Source organism: Girardinichthys multiradiatus, chromosome 22, assembly GCF_021462225.1.
Source record: "Girardinichthys multiradiatus isolate DD_20200921_A chromosome 22, DD_fGirMul_XY1, whole genome shotgun sequence".
Lineage (NCBI taxonomy): Eukaryota > Metazoa > Chordata > Actinopteri > Cyprinodontiformes > Goodeidae > Girardinichthys > Girardinichthys multiradiatus.
In genome coordinates this window covers 26422577-26444755 of record NC_061814.1, presented here as the reverse complement: position 1 = coordinate 26444755, position 22179 = coordinate 26422577, and the positions used below count along the sequence as shown (strand labels likewise).

Here is a 22179-nt window from a genome sequence, read left to right as displayed (position 1 = left end):
GGATAGCTTTAGGACAGTAAAACATTTTTTTGTCTTTATTTAAAAAAACAGAAACATAACAGAACAAAAGCAGAATGAAAATATAATCGCTAACACTTTAGATCTTTGACCACAGTTTCAGGGTGCCATCCTTCTACAATCTGTGCCCCTAGCTTCCCCCCCAAGAGAAAGATTCTAGAGACACTCCTAGGTGGCGTGGGTTCCACATGTGTTCTCTCTCAGCTTGCAGGATAATATCAGGTCGCTCAGTTGGAGGCGACAAAGCGGAGGTAAAGAGAGCTAATGGCTGAACTCTGGTGTAAACAATGGAAGCATGGCCTCTCACAAGTGCTGTAAAATAAAAACAACAAAAACAAAGTTGTCCACTAAGCGGTCAGCTCCATAATGTTTAAGTAAGGTGGAAAAGAAGGAAAATATGGCACATCTTTGTGCCATATGTCTCTAAAGAAGAAACTATTATAGTCCTTTTAAATCTCACATTAGGTTTTTTTTAATTCTAAAGTTTTAAACATATATTTTTTTAAAACATATGTGGTAATGTCCAGCTATGTGCAGTGTAATCTGAACCAGCATTAACCTTTTCTGCAATTTAAGTATCTCAGTATCTCATCTGTTGGACCGGTACACACACACACATCATTGAGCCTTTGGACTCCATGACTCTGTTGCCTATTCACCACTGTTCCATCCTTGGACCACTTTTGAAGGATGCCGGCGACTGCAGACCGAGAATACACCACAAGAACTGCAGTTTTGAAGACGTTCTGAACCAATTCATGTACGTTGCCTATTTTTCTCACTTCTAAAATATCAACATTGAGGACAAAATGTTCTCTACAATATTCTCACGCTCCTTATTCCTTTATTTAACAAAGCAAAATTATTCTGGTAATCATATTTCTGACAATGAGAAAAAGGATTATCCATTTTTATACACAGTATCAATTGAAGTGCAAAGATAAATAGTATTATTTACTTCCCCTCTCAGTGGTCATTAATTCATGCATTATCGGTGGAACCTTCGCTTTACACTAGAGCCAAATTCACCCAATCGCACTCACTAACGCTCACACATTCACACACCGATACGCAGATCGGTAGGCAACTTGAGGTTAAGTGCCTTGCCCAGGGGCACATCAACATATGGCAGGAGGAAGCTGGAATCAAACCCACAACCTTCTGATTGCAAGACGACTACTCTTCCTACTGAGCCACAGAAAATTGCTTATTTTAGAGACCCAATTAATAAAAATAATATGTTTAATTCAAATGCTTTATGCATCCACGTGTTGCTCCCTACTGGATTAAAAATGTTCTTTTAGAGTTTTGAATTATTTAATCACTTCCTGTTCACCAGTTCATTTTTAGTCCATCTTTTAAATTTTAATTTCTCCCTTTACAAGCAGTCATTCTTTAGTTTTCAGTCTTGGTAGATTTCCTTGAGGGACCTTGTCAAAGAAACTTGGAGTTTTTATCTCTTGCTAACCTGTCCACAGTTCTCACTGTCATATTTAAAGACCTTTCCCTGAACTTAGAACAGTATATCCACCTTACTTAAACACTCTTCAAAGCATAAGTTATTGCTTCTATTTCAAGGTTTCTTTCTCTAACGCCAGAAATGAGTTAGAACCAAATTAGATTTAGGAGTCCTTCATACATTTTTCTTTATAAAATCTTAAAAAAATAATATTCATTTAGAGGTAGCCATCTCTGTTTGACACTTCCACTTCTACCCTTATGACAGTCAGTCAGTCAGTTTCTATACCGCTTCTTCCATAGTGGGTCGTGGAGAAGTTGGTGCCTATCTCCAGCAGTCTATGGGCGGGAGGCGGGGTACACCCTGGACAGGTCGCCAGTCCGTCGCAGGGCAACACACAAACAACCATGCACACACTCATTCACACGCCTAAGGGCAATTTAGAGAGACCAGTTAACCCTTATGACACCTATAATAAATAATGTCACATAGTCTTACACTGACATAGTGAGCAAAATCTCACCTTCATTCAGGTAACAGTGGAGGTAAATGTTCCATGTTAATGTTGTTGATACCAAAGTCACTGGTGCCACAAGTATTTTTGCCTGTACTGTTAGTACAACACTTGTTTTCTCCTCTAACATTTTACTTGAAACATGCAGAGAGATTGATCTTTGGCCCCTCATTGTCTCTAGATCAGGGATCAGCAGCCTTTACACCCTGAGAGACATTTTTGCCCTCAGTTCTGCTAAATACTATTTGTCCATAGCTGCAAATGCAATTTGACCTTTCAAATAGGGTCAAACGAACTCTCTTTACAAAAAGAGAGTTCATATATTTCCTTTAATGTCGCATTTATAGAAAATCAATGAAAACTTTCACGTAGTTTGTGCCCTATGAAAGAAAAGAATGAAAAAAAAAAGTATTACAACATTATTGCTATTCTGTTGTTTTGGAAATTATGTGCATAAAAAATACAGGAAGGTGCTGACACTTCTCTCTTTGATTGGATTTTACATTATGAAATATGGCAAAAAGCATTATTCTTTGTCGTTTTTGGCAATTTAAGAGCCACTGTGGAGGGCCTATAGTGCCTCTGGGCACGCAGGTTGCATACCCTTAGAAAGACCCAGTGAAAACAGATTTTCAGTTTTCTAACAAAGACCACCAGATTTATAGTCTAAATTTCGTAGTATTTCATCGGGTGTTGCTGTTGTCATGCACTCTGATAGGGTTCCAAAGGCCATTGGAAAAGAAACAGGCCCACAGGACCACACAATTTCCACCATACATCACACTGATCATCATGTGCTTTTCCACATTTTCAGTTTATGTTTCACACCAGACCCAACTAGACTGTTTTTTGCCAACAAACTCAGTTTTAATGTTACAATCAAAGGACTTGGTTGAAAAGCATTTAGCAAACTCCATATGTTTGTGCTTTTGAGGGTGAAACTGTCACGCTCTGTGGCTATAGTGGACCAAAATGCAGACAAGCACTGGGCAGCAACAGGATGAGGGAAAGCTTCTTTCTTTAATCCAAAGGTTTTTCAAAAGCTTTACAGGAGACGATTCAAAAATTTACAAGCGCAATCGAAAACTTACATGAAGTTTCCAGAATGAACTCTAATTCCAACAGAGACACAAGAGGGTAATGAACGGGATGGACCAGCGGGGAACAATGAAAACTAGAAAGCTTATAAACTGTGGGAAGTGGAGTGTGGACCAATGAGACAGGGAGGCAAGTAATCAGAGGAAACATGTAACTGGTGTGGACCAGGCTGGAAGGAACTGAGGGAATAAGTTACACTAATTACCAGGGGTAACCAGGAACACGAGGAGCTGGGCAAGATACTGAACTACCTAACATAACCATGGGAAAACAGATCTAAGCAAAACTATAGGCAAAGATAAATAACCAAATGAGGCATAAGAATCTAGAATAACCATTAACTAAAGTAAACTGAGAAACTAGAAGGAACAGAAGAAACACCTGACTGATAAAAAGGAAACAAATAATAAACTAACTGGGAGGAACAATAACTAGACAAAGCAGGGACATGAGGAACTATACTAAAGAGCAAGGCTGGGAAAGAACAACTAAACTTAGGGGAAACAAGCAACTGGGTAAATAATAACAAAAGGGGGTCTAAGGCCAGAGGGGGAAAAGGAACTAATAACCTATAAGAATACAGCAAGAATAAATAACCTAACAGTAAACAAGCACAGAAACACTAAGTGAGAAACTAAACTAGAAAAGCCAGAGAAGCAAGGAGAACTGTACTAATAACCAGAGGAGAAAACCATGAGAAAGCAGCCACCAAGGGAACTATGGGCAAGGGGAGAAAGAACTACTAAAACTAGGAGGCTGGAGAGAGAACAAAACTATCAGGAAGACAGAAGGAATAAACAGGCATAACTACTATACTCAAAGGAATAGAAACACCTAACTGAGAAAGTAAATAAACACAAAACCCAAACTGGCAGATCCTGACAGAAACAGGTTTTTTTTTCAAATTAAAGATTGGATTTTAAAATGTTCAATCTAAGATTTATGCCACTGCAATAAAATATCAATTTATTTTAAGGCTTTTTACACATCTTTACTATGGAGGGTGCCAATAATTGTGGAGGGTATTGTGGAGGTATTTTTGTCCTGTACTTCATTATATATGATTCATGTGTTTTTATAGTTCAGTCTTTATTTCATGCATATTTAAATGATTATGTTTTTGTAACTGCATACTATTGGAATATAAACAACAATTTTCAATGATAATAATTATCAGAGTTATGGAAATCAAACCTTTAAAAAAAAGTACTAAGAGCTTCTTCTTAAACCGATTTAGGCTAACAGATATTCTTCAGGCATTAACTTCTAACTTTTTATATATATCCCATATTGCTACTTTTTTTTGGTGAGATATTTAAGGCACCAGATGATTCAAAAAGATCACACAACCTCTCTATCCATCTTACTTCTGGTGTAGTGCTAAAGCAGTCTCATCTTCTTGCTGCCAAGATTGTCATATAACCTACTTTATGTTGCTATCTTCAAGTTCATGGACAGAGCTGTGGTGCTTTACTTAACCTTAACACCCCCTCCTTTCTGTAACGTCCTATTGGCGCTTCTAATAATAATGTAAGGAGAGCTGAACAGCAGTGTCAGTTGGTTAGAGGGATTTTGATGCTGAAGACAGAACGGTGACATGTGGAGATGGACATTTTACAGCTTCAAATATTTGTAAGAAAAAATGTAACATCTGCTCTACAGCAAGCTAATTGGTCTCTTTGTTCAGACCACAACTACCAGCTTCTTCTGTGTCACCTTTGGTCATGCCAGTTCTTTATTGTGTCTGGTTGTGTTTGGTGCCCTCTCTGTTAGATAATTTCCTGAAGTTTGACTTCTCTCTGTGACTCCTAAATGACACCCTGACTGTTTATAGAGAAGACAAGCATTTTGTTTCTAAGACCTGAAGAGGAGACAGGAGTGCATTTATATTGTTTGTGGGGCTTTTCTGCATGTTTTTGTGTGTTTACATCTGACGGTCTGAGTACCAGAAAAATCCATTGGGTCTGGGGTTGCTGTGGTAACAGTAATCACTTCTAATTCGACATCAGGGAGAAGGAGAGAGGATAAAGGTGGAGTGGCAGCAGTTGAGATGGGAGTTGTTGAGGGAAAAACAATAAAAATGTGACAGTAGGTAAAACAAGGTAAGCGTGTTTGCGTGTTTAGTGACTCTGAAAGTGTTCAGTGACTGCATGCAGAATGATAAGGCAGATGTTTTCATAAATGCCTTTCTTTCTCACTCCCATAAGATGCAAAAGCTCAAATTGGCTCTGAGTTGCCACAAAACCTGTCATCCGCCACTGGGAGCCGGTGTTTGTACAACAATCTCCTTTTTCTTCAAGTGTTTTTCATTTTTAAATTTACCACACTGGACAATGGAGTCAATGTATTAATTATGTACAGCCAGGGAAAATAAGTACAGGGCATGCCTATGTTTTTCTTAGCAAATGTATTTCTTGAAATCCAACCCAGTGGCAGGAAAAACGCAATTAATTCGTATAAAGAAGTCAAAACAAATTAGTCCTAAAATTAAGTTATGTGTAATTAAGTGAAATGCCACTGGAAATACATACTGGACACTCGTACTGAAATGTTTTAAATACAAAAGTATTTGATGGCAATAACAGCTTCGACACCTCTCCTGTATGAAGAAACTAGTCTCATACATCGCTCAGGTGGGATTTTAACACATTCTGCCACACAAAGTGTTTATAAGTCTTAAAGAGTCTGTGGATCTTCAACACACTCTGATCTTCAGTTCTTTCTGCAGATTTTCGATTGATCTAATTCAGGTGATTGACTAGGGCATTCTAGCAGCTTTACTTCCTATCTCTGAAACCAAGATTTTCCTTGGATTTTTGTATAGTTATAATGTTTTTGAACTGATGTGCAGTTCTATTCCTACTCCAAACCTAATGTGGGCATCCATTCTCCCAGTATTTATTTGGCTTGCCCAAATGTTGTACAACAACAATCTTTAACATGTTTTTCTTCAGCAGTGGAGTTTTGCACAGTGAGCATGCATAAAGAAGATGGCGATTGAGGGCATTACTTATTGTTTTCATGAAAGTCTTTACCTGTTAATTTCTAGTGATTTTGAAGCTCTCCAAGTGTGGTCATTGGTTCTTGTACAATCTTGTTAGGGTCACCTGATCATACCTGTATTATGGTAAAATATTATTTCTACTTTCAGATATTTATAGTTGCACTGCTTCTCACTGTAACATTTAGAAATTTAGAGATACAGCTATAGCCAGTGCCATCAGTACATTTTGCAACAATAAGGTTTAGAAGCTCCTGAGAGAGCCCCTTACTTTAATACATTATAAATGCTTCTGGTGCAATACATTAGTGATAAAAGAAAGTTTGAGAGGCAATCATTTAGGACTAAATCATCTGATATTATTCAACATTGACTGGAGGCAGGATTGTTTTCTAAACACTGACGGATTTCAGCAGTTTCTTAGCTTTCTATGCCTTTTTGCACTTCCTTTTCTTTTCAGGTCCACACTTATTCCCCAGGTCATTCAACTTTAATACACATAACTTATGGGCTTATTTGTTTGTTTGATTTCTCTGTATATTTGTATTGTTTGAGTTGTTACTTACATCTTGTGTAAATTTAATGTAAATAAATATTAGAAATAGATATTTGCTGAGAAAAACATTCATGTATTCAAGCCTTATTTTCCCTACTGTGTTTCACTTTTTGCCCGACCTCCACCAAGATACCTGGCTTGTCTCATATTTTCACTTTCATCTTTGCTTGTCCTTTCAACTGAATTTTCTGCTATGTGTTATGAACATGAGTAATGAGCAAGGAGACAGACATAGGGGATGCTGTGTGATGCAAATTAATAGGTTTGCTTTTTTTTCCTTTTTAATCTGTCACTTTACTCAACCTCCCGTCGGCCTAAATATACACACACTGTCTCGCATGCTGTCGTCTTTATGAATCATGAGTGGAAGGAAAAATAGAAAAGAACAGCATGAGAAAGATGTGTGAAGCGTGTAGCAGGGGAAAAACCACCACCTGCCACTCAAGCCGGCCTCTTCATAGTATTCGCCTCACTCTCTCAGACACATACACACACACGCACGCACACACACAGTCTCTGTTATGTGTGCTGGTCCATAATTTTCCGCCACACTCCGTTGCCAGCCAATGAGGGGCCAGGAAAGGGCTTTTCAGAACGTGATGGGGAGGAGACGGAGCGCTGCCGGCTGATTGACAGTGAGCGCCCTACAGGTGGAGAGAAGAACCGAGAGAAGGAAAGAGGGGTGAGAGAAGAAAACATTGAGAAGATAGAGAAGGGGTGAGTGAGGAGAAGAGAGAGAGGCAGCAGCAATCAGACTTCCATACACTCACATTGGCGCTTCCTTTGTTGCCCCTCTCCCACCCTGGGAGCTCGCTTTCCTGCACAGATCAGCCGACTAACACCACCGGTGATTACCACTATCATCTTTTACACATCCACTGCTGCACAAGGATGAGCCAGTGCAGAAAAAGGTGCAAGAGGCAGCTCACCAAGGTGGCTCGCTATTTCTACCGCTTCCTCATGGGAACACTCACCCAAGGTAGGCACCCAGAAAAACTTCCACGTCCACTCAACACTGAGGTCCACTTCTTGATTTCAAGTGGACTCCTAAAGTTAACAGAGATGTCTGGATCGGTTTCCTTCTGTAGTCGACATTGTTTGCAACCTTTATAATAGATCCAAACATTCACAGCATGTGCACTTTTATCTCAAAGAGTGTGAGTTTGTGTATCAATCTGTATGCAGTCCTTTTGAGTGCTTTGTTTCTTATCCAGGCAGTAAGACTAACAAAGGTTTGATATCAAACAGCTTAAAGATAGTAGTCATTATTAGCTACAATATGTTTGTACTGGATCTCTTCTGAGCTTCCAGTAGGTTCTCTCACTTGCTTCACCTATTATGCATAGTAATTAAATCAGCGCTCAGTATGAAGAGACCGGTTCAGAAAGCTGTTGGGCTTCAATGGACTCACTCTTCCCCCGTCTCAGTCTGTCTATTGACTTCCCCCTCTCCTTCACAGCCCTGTCCTTCTCTTCCCCCCTACCTTCTTTTTGAAAGTATGTGGCATTCCACCTCAACTGGTCGGATGCCACATACTTTCACACCCTCTTTCATCCAGTTTTGTGAAAGTTGTGACTACAACTTACACATCCTCATCCTCCTCTGCTTTCTAGCTCTCTGTGTTTGACTTACAAGAGAACTTTATAATGCAAATCTGTGAACTGAGATTAGAGTCATTTGGAAGTAGACAGGAGATCAGAAGTTTCTTTTATTTTTAGAGCATCTTATTTTTTAAGTTTGTCCTCCCGAGGTTATGCGTCCTTGCCTCATAAACAACTTCTGTAACATTGCCGCTGACAGCTTACTGCGCAAGTTTACGTCCTTCTTTTTCTTTTTCTGAGCAATGCTTAGCTGCTGCCCACATCATCTTTAGAAAACTACAAGGTTAATGGGCAGTTCTACTGAATCCTAACAGCTTCTCTTAAAGATAGAGGTAAAGCTCTGTTTTGATGACCTTGTCAATAGAGCTGTTGGTGAATGGGAAATCAACGCATGTGCTGTTCCTCTTCTCCTCAGATTTTCATCTTATTTGCTGAAGCTTTGGCATTTGCATTGCCTCATGTGCATAAAGGTGAAGAATTCTTGATGAAAACAGTGATAATATGAAACTATATGGAAATAATATCACAAGTTGGGAAGGCACTTGGTTAAACTGGTTGGACCTGGGACATCATGTGCTAGGGCTCCATGGTCCTTGATCCAGTTGTCCTGGGTTTGGATTCTGTTTGGCTCTTTTGTTTCATCTCCCTATGCTTCTGCTAACTGTCCTGCTACCTTCAAGAGGCTAATAGAGCTGCAAACATCAAAATATCAAAAGCTGACCACTGACTGATATGTATGTAGTTTACATTTTGTATTTAACTGGATGTTGGGGGTTGTAACAAGATCTCAAGCCACAAGATATCATGGTATTAAAATGCGGACATATTTCTCGTCAAAGTGGTCTCTCACAAAGCACAGTATTGTTGCTATCAACCTGTCTTTATCTGATTAAGTAAATGTAAGCTATTATTATGAAGGTCCATGTGTTAGCTTTAGGTTCGACACACTGTGATTTTGACTCTTATTTTGAACTACAAAAGTAAGACGTTTTTAAGTTGCCCTGTAATGTTGACAATATCGATTCAACTACAACTGCTCCCTTGGCTGTCTTTTAGTGACTAACAACACTTGGTTAATAAAGCATTAATAGAAGCCTCTACCACTTTGAAATTGCTGGCATGGTTACCTTTTTTGTGCTCAGCAGAGAAAAGTATGACAGAGTAACAAACAAGATGAAAATGATTTAGAGGATGGTCTGAACATCACCACTGGCTAATAATGTGCCACTATCAATGCTATTGTTAGCATCTGTGTGTACTTTCCTGTCAGTACTACACTACATTTTTCGATACAGTTTGAGAATCATTAACCTTTTATGGGGTCTTTGCAATAGTACTTCAGCTAACTTAATGACCGCAGCTCTGGAGGACATACAGAGCAGAGTCATAAGCAGGCACTGCTACTGGATTGAAGCCAGAAAGTTTATCTGATGCTAAGTTTCTGAGCTGTTGGGAGACTGTGACAGTCAAAGACAAACAGATTAGATACAACATTTTATTATTTAACGGTCAAGGTCACAAACTGGGATGAGTAAACAGAGAAGTTATTAAGTCGAAGACAATCTAATTGTCAAAATACGAAGGGTGGATTTATGTGGCTCAAAAATACACCATGCCCGGGTCTGCTCCAATCACTTCATATTAGGGGAGTCTTTTGTTGCCGTTATTGTGATTTTTACAGAAGGAAGAGTGGTTTACAGTTTTATAGGACATTACCAGGCCGGTCATAGGCAACATCTAGGTCTAAGTCTACTGATAATACAGGGAGTGTATTTTCTAAACTTAAACAGTTTACTATTTTTATCTTAGTCCATGTAAATTTGTTAAATTCTAGACACTAACTGTCACTTTTATCATTGTAGGCAGGCTGTATACATGTTGAATTTAAGCTTCTACAGTAGAGGTTACAGTTGAGTTGTAAGCTTTTAAATAAAAAGCTTGTGGCTGGTAGTATTTTCAATAGTTACATAAATAAAAAGGATCATTCTTATAGAGCCATTAATAGCATGTTGTGGTTTATTTTGATAAGGTCACTGGTACATATTTTACCTGACTAGATGTAAACTGATTGTGTGCTTCTCTAAAAACAAGAAGTTATTCCATATTTCAACGTATGAAAAGTTTGGTAGACTAAGAACTCATACTTTGAATTACATTTGCTCTTTGGCATCTGGTATGGTTCTAGTCTACCGAATAAATGTCAACTTATCATAGTATCAGTATTAACTGTTTTTAATATTTGCTTTCTCTGATGTTACTGCATGTGTCGCCATGGTTGCACTCATTGTGTGTCTTCCAAGATGGCCGGTTAGTTCTTTCTGTGACATTACTGCAAAAAAAAAGGAAACATCTTTTAGACTTTCAAAAAACAAAACTTCAACATGTGTTTTAGTCCAAACATGAACTGGATTAGTCTAAACTGATTACAGATTTTTAAAAACACTGTTTAGGATTTGTAAAACTTTTACTCTATGAAAAGAAAAAAAATATTACTAAAATCTTGCCTAGTCTCATCCTTTTGAACCCATTATTGTGCTTTGTTTTATGTTATGAGCTTTATGTGTTGTCACTTTCCTGCTGGGAATTCATTCAATATATATCCATGTTGGTGAGCTGAGGTTCTAATGTCTGATAAATAAAGAATATTTACATACAGCGTCCTTACTCACTACATTGAAAGCAGTTTAAAAAAAAATTAAAACACCCATCCAAATCACCTATTAAGCTTTCTATTGTTCTCTTAATATAATGATTCTGACAGAAATTATGTTTCATGAGACCAGTAACACCTGTAGCTCAAAGTCTTCTCACTTCAAAATAATTTCCACAGTTTGCTGTTGCTTCATTATGCAGATGTATTCTCTCAAAGTTAGATTTATTTATAAAAGCTTAGGGCAAAAAAGCTACTATTCTGGCCCGAAACTACACAAGAGGGTATAATCTCATTCAGATGAATCTATGTAAAGCACCTAGACATGTAGATAAGAAAATTTTAAAAACTCTTGTTTTTTTTACAGGTTATTTTATTTTAGATTTAGATTTTGGACAGGGAATATAAGACATCAGATATTTTATTAATACAGTCATCAACAGGCTTTTGTTAACTAAATAACTCCCTAACTATCTAATAGGGCCGTAACAGCAAACACGAGTCACAGTTTAGCATGGTTTTGGTAGAAGAGAGAAAAATAAACAAACAACTCTTTTTAAATTATTTAAATTTTATTTTCAAAAGTAAAAATAACACTCAAAACAGGGACAAATAGGCCATCCAGTTTGAACATGGCACTACAGACCTTACCTCTATGGAAACTGTAAGACAGTAAAAAACTGCTCCATAAATAGATAAAAGATTCAAACATTACACCTCACCTGGCTCTCCTTGTAATATTTATTTAGTAGGCTGATGGACCATTATTAGACTGTGCAAGAATATATGATGCAATGGAATGCCCTACCCATCACTCACTTGGCCCTTGTACCACCATATCAGCAGGAATCCTTTGCTCTCTGCTGATTAAATACAAGTAGGAGGGTCTTCTAACTAATGCATGCAATAATTACAAGCTACTCCTGCAATGCTTTTCTTATGGGGAGTTTTAGATAGAGAACTTGATCTACTATTTTTCTCTTGTCGCTTCTTGCATAGAAGAAGTAATCGTCTGTGCCAGATGAGGGCTCGCTTTGGCTAGGTGGAGAATGGTGAAAAATGTCATACCTTCATTGGTTTTGGTTTAATTTGCACATTTGTAATCAAACCAGAGAGATCCATCATGTTGTTCTGTATACATAAGACAAATACTTCAGTAGAGAAAAAAATCAGAAAGACAGAACAACATACTAATATGGTTACATAGATGCTGAGTGAGGTTGCACATGTTTTAAGAGTACTGTTAATCATATGTTTAACTGATGTCTCTTCCTCTCTTTGGCTCACTCCCTTTGACGGGTAACACATGATAATCCCTGTGCATTCCCATTGAAAGCAATCCACACCAGAGTTTACTTGCAAGCAAGGCGAGACCAAAGTTTTTAGGTGGGCCAGATTTTGCTTGTTTAGTCCGCACCAGAGTTCAGATGAGCTTTCAAACCAGGCAGTACTGAGGTGAAATAACCCTGAGTGCCAACCTGCATTTTCTCCCCTTCGATAAACAGGATTGTTAACAGCTACCAGTACACATGTAGCATTTACATCTGCAATTCCTAGACTGCTGTGTTTTTGTTTTTGACTGTCTCCATAGCAACATATGGATGGGCTTATGGTGCCTTACATCCTTACATCCTTTTACCTAGACAATAAAGCAGTGGGTCTGCTGTGTTACACAAATCCTAATGCTGTTGTGATGTACCTAGTAAAACCCAAATCTACCACAATCCATCAACCTCTACAACAGTTGGTTACCGTGAATGCATCTTGTGGACAACATTTCTGAGGAGTTGCTCTACCTTCTTTGGCAAGTCATCCTGCTGCTAGGGCACTGAGACATGTGACCACTTCTGCTTGCCTTCCAAAACGTTTGATTTCATAATGCAATATACAAGTTTACTGATAAGAAATACAATTTTGATTCATTATATATGTATAATACACATAAAATGATTTAAATAAAAAATAAAGTTTACTTGTTACTAGTTAATTGATACAATGGGGACCTGATTATTTTTATTTATTTAGAGATGCTGTCTATGAATGGGAGCTTCATTGCAAAACACAAACTACATAACAACTGCATATGTTTGCTTATTGATGCCCCAGTTTTAATGAGTTTAAAAAGGGGGTTCCTCTTGCTCCATTGTTCATGCGTCTATGCTTGGTATTGGTTAATTAATAAAGAAGTTAAAAAACATTATTAAGAGCATTTACTTTAATGTTTCAGTTAAAGCAGTACATTTATTTTTACTATTCAATAGATATAAATTTACAATACTTCATATATATATATTTTTAAACTGTCCATGATTTTAAAATTTCATACGTCTGCTGGTCAGCTAAATACCAAAAAGGCTGGGAATTGGGTGAGGGAATTATGGAAAGCATTCATGGATAAGTTCCTATGTAAAGGAACAAAAACCATTGAACTGTGACTTCTGAGTCTTGCGGGGAGATGCAACTACAAACTACTATACATCCTATATTATGGTTTACACTGATCCCAGTTAGAAAAATTATAGATATTTTGTTATTTAATGTCAATTCTGCAATTTTTTGTGAATGTTGAAGCTTCACCTTTCAATCTAAAATTTATGTTAAAATATGTCTAACATATCCTGAAATTAAAAATCTAATTAAAATGCCCAAATTATCAAAAACTACAAATTATTTGAGATCAATAATAAAAAACAAACCTGAGCTGTAAAAAAATATATTTAGACAAGGAAGGGTGCCTTCCTAAATATTACTATTTTATGCATCCTTTCCAACCATTTTCTGAGTGGGTGGCAACAGGACCATTCCAGATATGCACTAGCTTGTGTGTAGTCATATTTAAGGCAATGTCCTGGAACCAGTCAACTTAACGTTCATGCTTTTAGAATGAAGGAAGAAACTAGAGACGCAAGAGAAAACTATTGCATCCATCTGTATTGCACATAGAAAGGCCCCTGCTGAGGGTCAAATTCATAACTTTCTTGCTGTAATGCACCAATGCTAACCATCAGAGCCGCCGTGCAGCTGGCAACCTTTCCTAATGAAATAATTGTACACAAATATGTTCAACGTAAACAGGACAAATATTTGTTTTCCTTTTAATGAGAAGAAATTAACAGATAGATTCTTTACTGAGAGTAATTTGCCATTTGTTTCTCATTAAGATGTATAACATGGTGGAAATAAATCTCATAATAAAATCTGGTGGGTGTTTTACTCATAGACTCAGACAGTCTGACACACACACTTTATCATAAATGCAACTGGAATTAGTCATTAAGCCTGCTAAACAAACCACTCGCTCTTTAAACAGCTAACCAGCTACTGCTGTCACAAAGCCTATTCACTCCCATCCATGAAGTATTTATTAAAAAACACAGTGTGTATACACATACGCATCCTTAAGTTTACCCAGAATGGAGTTACCATGACTACTGGCTCCTGCGTGTCTGTTCCAATGGGAGACGGAGGGAAAAAGAGAGAGATGTCTGCTTCAGGGCGGCAGGAGCTAGAGAGGGCTGAACTGTATAATGGCTCAGCTACATAGGGATTTCATCAAGGCCATTCAGAGTTTGGTATTTGAGAATTGTGGCATTTTTGACCGTACCGAGGTGCTGAAGGACATGCCATTTAAGTCAGGCTTAGAGAGACAAAATACACATCTCAGTGAAAAGGTGTATGATGGCACCAGAAGTTTAAACTATGCAAAACAAACATGTCTTTACAGAACTCCCCATTCAGTAATAGCTTTTGTTTCCTCACTATAAAAGGTCGGTCCAATGTGTCTCCAAAACTCCACTTATACTGTTACTGATGCAGCACAGGGTTTTCAAACTTGTCTTTAATTAGTACTTGCAAATATTTGTCTTCCCCACAAAAAGACCTAATGTCAGGACTCTTATCTTGTCTAGCTAACGTTGTGTATGTTTGCTTTACTGATCACAATCAAATGTAATCACCTTCTTTGTTTCATCCCACTTTGCCTACTAATTAGTTTGTTTCATTAGTCTCCATCAGGGAAACACGGCACAGCCAGTGTGTAAATGTATATATGTGGTTTCTTCTCCTCTTCTGCCCTGAAGCACTGTTTATGTCGCATGGTTGTGGGACTAGCTCTGTTTAGTGTAATTAAGGATGTTCTGAATGCTGCCTAACTCTCCTCCTACATGCAAATATTTAAAGTGCACACCTCAGTATGTTGTACAAAAATGCTACCTCTTAGGGTATTATCTTATTCTGAGCCTTTTAACTGAGTTGTTGTTTAACATAAACACTCTGATTGTCCAAAACAGGTATCCCTATTTATTATGTGGCCACGTCTGCAGAACCTTTGGTCTCTGTCACAACTTCCCACTAATTATTACTACAGTTTCTCTTACAATGTGATCATTCATCATGATTAACCATGACCTTAAAAATATGTTAAATAAAATGTAAAAATACACATTGACAGAAAAATAAGTATGTAAAGTACAGTACAGACCAAAAGTTTGGACACACCTTCTCATTCAAAGAGTTTTCTTTATTTTCATGACTGAATATTGAAGCTTCACACTGAAGGCATCAAAACTATGAATTAACACATGTGGAATTATATACTGAACAAAAAAGTGTGAAACAACTGAAAATATGTCTTATATTCTAGGTTCTTCAAAGTAGCCACCTTTTGCTTTGATTACTGCTCCGCACACTCTTGGCATTCTGTTGATGAGCTTCAAGAAGTAGTCACCTGAAATGGTTTTCACTTCAAGCCTTATAAATGGGTTTGGGACCATCAGTTGTGTTGTGCAGGAGGTGGATACGGTACACAGTTGATAGTCCTACTGAATAGACTGTTAGAATTTGTATTATGGCAAGAAAAAAGCAGCTAAGTAAAGAAAAACGAGTGGCCATCATTACTTTAAGAAATGAAGGTCAGTCAGTCCGAACAATTGGGAAAACTTTGAAAGTGTCCCCAAGTGCAGTCGCAAAAACCATCAAGCGCTACAAAGAAACTGGCTCACATGAGGACCGCCCCAGGAAAGGAAGACCAAGAGTCACCTCTGCTGCGGACGATAAGTTCATCCGAGTCACCAGCCTCAGAAATCACAGGTTAACAGCAGCTCAGATTAGAGAACAGGTCAATGCCACACAGAGTTCTAGCAGCAGACACATCTCTAGAACAACAGTTAAGAGGAGACTGTGTGAATCAGGCCTTCATGGTAAAATAGCTGCTGGGAAACCAATGCTGAGGACAGGTAACAAGCAGAAGAGACTTGTTTGGGCTAAAGAACACAAGGAATGGACATTAGACCAGTGGAAATCTGTGCTTTGGTCTGATGAGTCCAAGTTTGAGATCTTTGGTTCCAACCACCGTGTCTTTGTGCGGTGCAGAAGAGGTGAACGGATGGACTCTACATGCCTGGTTCCCACCGTGAAGCATGGAGGAGGAGGTGTGATGGTGTGGGGGTGCTTTGCTGGTGACACTGTTGGGGATGTATTCAAAATTGAAGGCATACTGAACCAGCATGGCTACCACAGCATCTTGCAGTGGCATGCTATTCCATCCGGTTTGCATTTAGTTGGACCATCATTTATTTTTCAACAGGACAATGACCCCAAACACACCTCCAGGCTGTGTAAGGGCTATTTGACCAAGAAGGAGAGTGATGGGGTGCTGCGCCAGATGACCTGGCCTCCACAGTCACTGGACCTGAACCCAATCGAGATGGTTTGGGGTGAGCTGGATCGTAGAGTGAAGGCAAAAGGGCCAACAAGTGATAAGCATCTCTGGGAACTCCTTCAAGACTGTTAGAAAACCATTTCAGGTGACTACCTCTTGAAGCTCATCAACAGAATACCAAGAGTGTGCGGAGCAGTAATCAAAGCAAAAGGTGGCTACATTGAAGAACCTAGAATATAAGACATATTTTCAGTTGTTTCACACTTTTTTGTTCAGTATATAATTCCACATGTGTTAATTCATAGTTTTGATGCATTCAGTGTGAAGCTACAATATTCATAGTCATGAAAATAAAGACAAGTCTTTGAATGAGAAGGTGTCTCCAAACTTTTGCTCTGTACTGTATATCACAAGTGCACACAGCATTGTCACAATGGCAGATTTTTGCAACACAAAAAAAAATTAATCATAAACTTTTTTTAAATCTTTATTGTGACATATATCCTGTGCAATTTAACTGAGTAACAAACTAATGTCTTGAAGGAAAAATATACTGTAATGCTGAAAATTATATACATCTTCAGCTTTTAAGCAGACACCACAAGGTTTTGGGTCAAAACTGACCTTTGTTTAGAAATGTCCATAATTACATTCACCTTGAAAAATCCCCGCTTCCATCCAAAGAAAATTAATCCCATGCCATGATGCCACTGCTACCACATTCTCAGAGATTGTTGAATGTTTATGTAATATGTATGCTACTTGCCACACCAGAGACAATAAAACCCTGAACTTGTTGTATGCCAACACCAAGGAGGCACACAGCTAATCACCTCTTCCTCCCCTGGAGGACTCAGATCACAACCTGGTTCATCTCCAGCCTGTGTATAAACCCCCTTGTACACAGAGAACTAGTTGTGACACGCATAGTGAAGAGGTGGACCAAGGAGACTGATACAGCTCTGAAGGACTGTTTCAGCTCCATTGTGTGGGAAGAACTTAGTGATTCTTATGGGTAGGACTGTTGTAATTATGAATATGTATATATTATTTAATCATTATTATTAATATTTTAATATGTTATTAAATAATATTTCGGTCTTTTAAGGGTTGTCCTGTGAATACCAGCCAGTAAGGCAGTGGTATTAGGACAAAATAGAAAAGAGTGAGCCAAGCTCTGACATTATTGAACAGCATAAACTCTGCACACACATGGAATGAATTCACAAAATTTCTTAAAATACAAGAAGGTATTAACAAAAATAAGTTAACTCAAAGTCAAACATATTTCAATCAACAAACTATTTTCCATGCTAAAACAATCCAACTAAACTACCAAGCAGAAAGAATAGGGAAGATTAATGGGCTATGTACAATATAAACAAGTTGATTAAAGATGATTGAAAATCATGACTGAAAGAGTGATGCAACATTACCATGCAATGTTTATGTTTGAGAACCATGGATTATCTTGAAGAATCTGGAAATGAAGTTAAGTTTGTCTTGGAACTAACTTAGGCAATAATTGGCATACCTTTAGACAACCATTCACAATGCAAGATCAAATAAAATATTATTTTAGTAAAATAATGTTTTAAAGAATGATCTGCTGAATAAAACCAACCTTCTGGATGACCAATTCCCAACGGTGTTTAATTAGCTGCCTTTATTTAGTAAAATAATATTTAAAGAAATATTATTAAGGAAATAGTAAAATATTTCAAGAAATATTTTGGAAAAGAGCCAAATATTTCTAGAGAAATGGGGTTTAATGGTGTTTACTTATTTATCAAGTTTAGTAAAATAATATTTTTAGGGAAATATTATTTACTGGATTGAAAACTAACAACCTTTCTGGGTAAATTATCTTTAGCAACAAGCACGTGTTCTTAGCTGTTAACGGTTAAAGCTGACAAAAGAAGCTTATAGCTTATCATCAGAATCAAACACATACCTTTAAAATACCATTAATAAAAGGGTTAAAATGGATAAGCGTGGATGGGGCGTTATGGCCCATCTGTGTTTAAAATCACCCTTTAAATAAAGTTTGTCTTAACTTAAAAAGAAAACACAAACACACAAACTGAGCACATGTGCTGAGCAAATCATCTGCTAGCACTAAGATAGCTGAGTTTAAACACAAACAAAATCAAACGTCATAAAACAAAAAATGTTTAGATTATTTCATTCTAAACTACTTCTCTCTGCCCAAAACACAACCTCTTACGTGAACCGTGCTGAGAAAAAGTTGTCCGAGGCGACGAAGTTGAAGAAGGCATCCACAGTGAACAAAGGGTTAACTGCAGCTAACCTCCGTAGCTGAGGGGTGGGGCGGCTCGTTCTGCCGGCCGGCCAAACTGCACATTACAGCTGTAACCACGGTGATGCAGTCCCGTTGTCCTTCCTTCAGACCGGGAAAACTGCTCCACTCGGCGTTGTAGAGACAGGGTCTCTGCTGGGAACTCTCTGGAACACAGTTTGCTTCTGTAGACCTCAGAGAGAAAGTCAAGCAACGCTTATACCTTAATTACCCCCCGTTCATGGATGAATACCAGATACACAAACAGCAATTCATTCCTACTTAACTTAGTGCATATGATCACGTGTTTGTATGACACTCTTGGATCCAGTTTGAAGAGTTATGTCTGTTTGTCAGCAAAGAGATATTAGCGCGCTGTGTCCCTCCGTCCAGTTCTGCTGGGGACCTGCGTGGAAGACGTCAGTTTGTTGCAAAAGCAGGGTTTTTATTCAAACAGTAACGTCACGGGAAGTCCGCTGTTATTCCCTGTTTCTGGCTGTGCTGGAAGAAAGTTAATGCGATTTATTTTGAAAGTTCCAGAAAATTTCGTACTGGCCTTTCATTTTGTACCCATGACTGGGTCCCAACAAGACACTGAAAGCATCACAGACTACATCACGGACTAAATTAACTTCTGTGTGGACAATACTGTGCCCCTTCTGAAGGCACTGTGTTTCTCCAAAAACAAGCCCTGGTTCAGTTCTGAAATAAAGCCTTTCCTCAAGAAAAGAAGATAGCCTTTAAATTAGGAAACCAGGAGGGCTGAGAGTGTGCTGAAGGAACTGAGAAGAAAGATTAGGGATGAAGAAAACATCTAAAGAAAGAAGGTGGAGGACCAGCTGCAGCAGAACAATGCCAGTGGGGTTTGGAAGAGTCTAAAAACCATTTCAGGTCACAAACCAAACTCCCAGGCTGTAGGGGATTAATGGTGGCTGACTGATCTGAACCAGTTCTTCAACAGGTTTGTTCAGACACTGAGCCCAGGCCCCTCTACTGCAAACCCCCTTATCTTAGACAACTGCCTGCTTTTCTTCTGATCCATTTGGAGACGCCCGGCAGCACTGCGGGGATCAGGTTATTTGATTTCCTCAAGGCTTTTAATACAATCCTTCCAGGGCTTCCGAGGGACTAGTTAAAGCTGTCAGGAGTGGACCCCCAGCTGTCCAACAGTGGATACTGGACTACATCACTGGCCGACTGCAGGGCTGTCTCTGACAGGCTGGTGTCCAGTATGAAGATTCCACAGGGAACTGTGCTGGCACTGTTCCTGTTTACCCTCTACACTGCAGACTTCTTCATCTCCCCAGGCTGCCATCTAGAAAAATTCTCAGATGACTCTGCCATAGTTGGCCTCATCACAAGTGAGGATGACTCAGAGTAGTGTGTGGTGTAGTTTGTTGTAGCAGCACCTTATCTGGCCCCCTTCGACCAGGTAGAGGTGGTGGGGAAACAGAAGGACTCTAGCAAATGTAACATCGCTGTTGGACAATGTCTTCCACCCCTGAACATGTTCGTAGGTCCTTCCTCCCAGCAGCTGTTTGACATCATAACCATCACTGCTCAAACTCAATAAGTATTCACATCCCTGCTGTTATTTGCATGTTTTTTTATTTTTTTGTAAGGAGTCTGTTGTTGTTCTTCATGCACAAATATACAAGCACATCTTGTATTTTAGATTTTTAGATACCCTACTCAAAACAAGAAGGCTAAATACTGAAACTCGATTTAAAGATGCAAAAAGAAACTAGGTTTTTACAACTTTGTTTTTCTTTTTTCTTTTTTTTTTTTTACATTTTTCTGCCTAGCAAATTAGTCTTTCAGTTGAATTGTGTTACATTAATATTGTAAGAAGTTTTGAAAGAATTCTTTCTGACCAAATGTTTTACACCACTAAAACCTGGAAATATGACAGTGGTGTGTGCAGTTTTGAGAGCCACAAACAGCTCAAGGGGAAAGGTGAGGTTTGTATTGAGGGTTCCCAACATGGTGAAGGAACAAAGTGTTTTTAAAATAACAACACTGAATAATACTGATACATTTCTTTGAACAATGCACTACAGAGGTTCTCTTACAATGAGTTGCAACAATAAATCCATTGTGGTTGATGATGGCCTTTGATAAGTCAGCTGTTAAAAAAAACATTACATGTAGCATGTAAAATGATGACAGCCTTGCACCAGAATAGTTGGGCGTCAGCATCTAAATGGAATTTCAGGATTTGTTAGTTTGACCATTTTTCACCTAATCTTCTAATGTAGACTGATTTCAACACAATTCCCAAACAATAAAAATTATTCCAGTATACTTCTGATAGATAGAAAGCGTCAGAAATGAGCTGGTAATGCTTACATGAAATAAGCTAATTTTCATGGAATTTTTACTAAAAATATTTTTATCCTTATTCTTGATTTTATTCCACAAACAAAAAACCCACCTGAATGATATTTTTCAGGTTTATGTCAGTATCTTAACTGCAATCGATAACATTCAGATTGATCGTACCTTGGTTCAGAGAAAGAGGTAATTATCTAATGAGAGTAAAGTTGACAGCTCCTGACAAAAAGGTCTGAGGCAGTTTTGTTTTTTTACATTGTAACAGTTTTCTCAGTTGAACAAAGTCCCTGTTGCTCCTCTAACTTCAATTAAATTAATTTTAGATAACAAAAAAAAATCTATATTGGGATTATTTTTTCATGAGTAGCGGCTAGATTAACTCTTTGAGAAATCTTCTCATTCATTTATTCATTTCCTAAAGGGGCTTAATACCATCTAAACCTTCCAAGAACCGTCTTGTAGGTTTTTTCAACTTGTAATAAACAGACTAAGTATGTTATGTCTGAAGGCTTAAGTGCTAAAGTTTGTGGACACTACCTGTATGCTCATCACTGCACCAAGTTACGAACATGAGTGTTTCACAAAGACTTCGGGGTAGATCTATAAGATCAAGAAATATTGACAGTCATTTCTTAAGAATGCTGACATTTATTTGTGAAACCTTAACCAATTTTTGTGCATCATTATTGTCTCATTAGCTGCTACCCTTTAAGGTAAATTTACACATTGGCTCAGGTAGACAGAAACACACACAAATCTACAAATTCTGTTTCTTATTTTTCAGCTTCATACTCTGAAGCTGATTTTCTTTGCAACTCACTTGTGACCCTGACCAAAGAGATTTTGTTATCAGGCCTTTCATTTATGAATAAAATATCTTCAGTCTGAGCCATGGCCTCACCATACAGAACTTTACTTGCACTTTGTGTTTGTGTGTATGTGTGTGTGTGTGTGTGTGTGTGTGTGTGTGTATGTGTGTGTGTGTGTATG

At 38.2% G+C, this 22179-nt stretch overlaps 1 protein-coding gene across 3 annotated transcripts in view; it reads left to right on the top strand.

Moving 5' to 3' along the window:
• The window catches only part of LOC124859494 (Kv channel-interacting protein 2-like), a 157106-nt gene that overhangs the window by 71971 nt on the left and 62956 nt on the right, over nucleotides 1-22179 (top strand). The window contains exon 1 of one of the 3 annotated variants that reach the window (XM_047352305.1): nucleotides 7238-7625. The exons of the other annotated variants lie outside the window; for them this stretch is intronic. Coding sequence (XP_047208261.1) covers nucleotides 7538-7625 — 88 coding nt within the window. The 5' untranslated portion in view covers nucleotides 7238-7537. Of the gene's footprint in view, nucleotides 1-7237; nucleotides 7626-22179 lie in introns of those variants that run through there. 3 annotated transcript variants of the gene reach the window in all.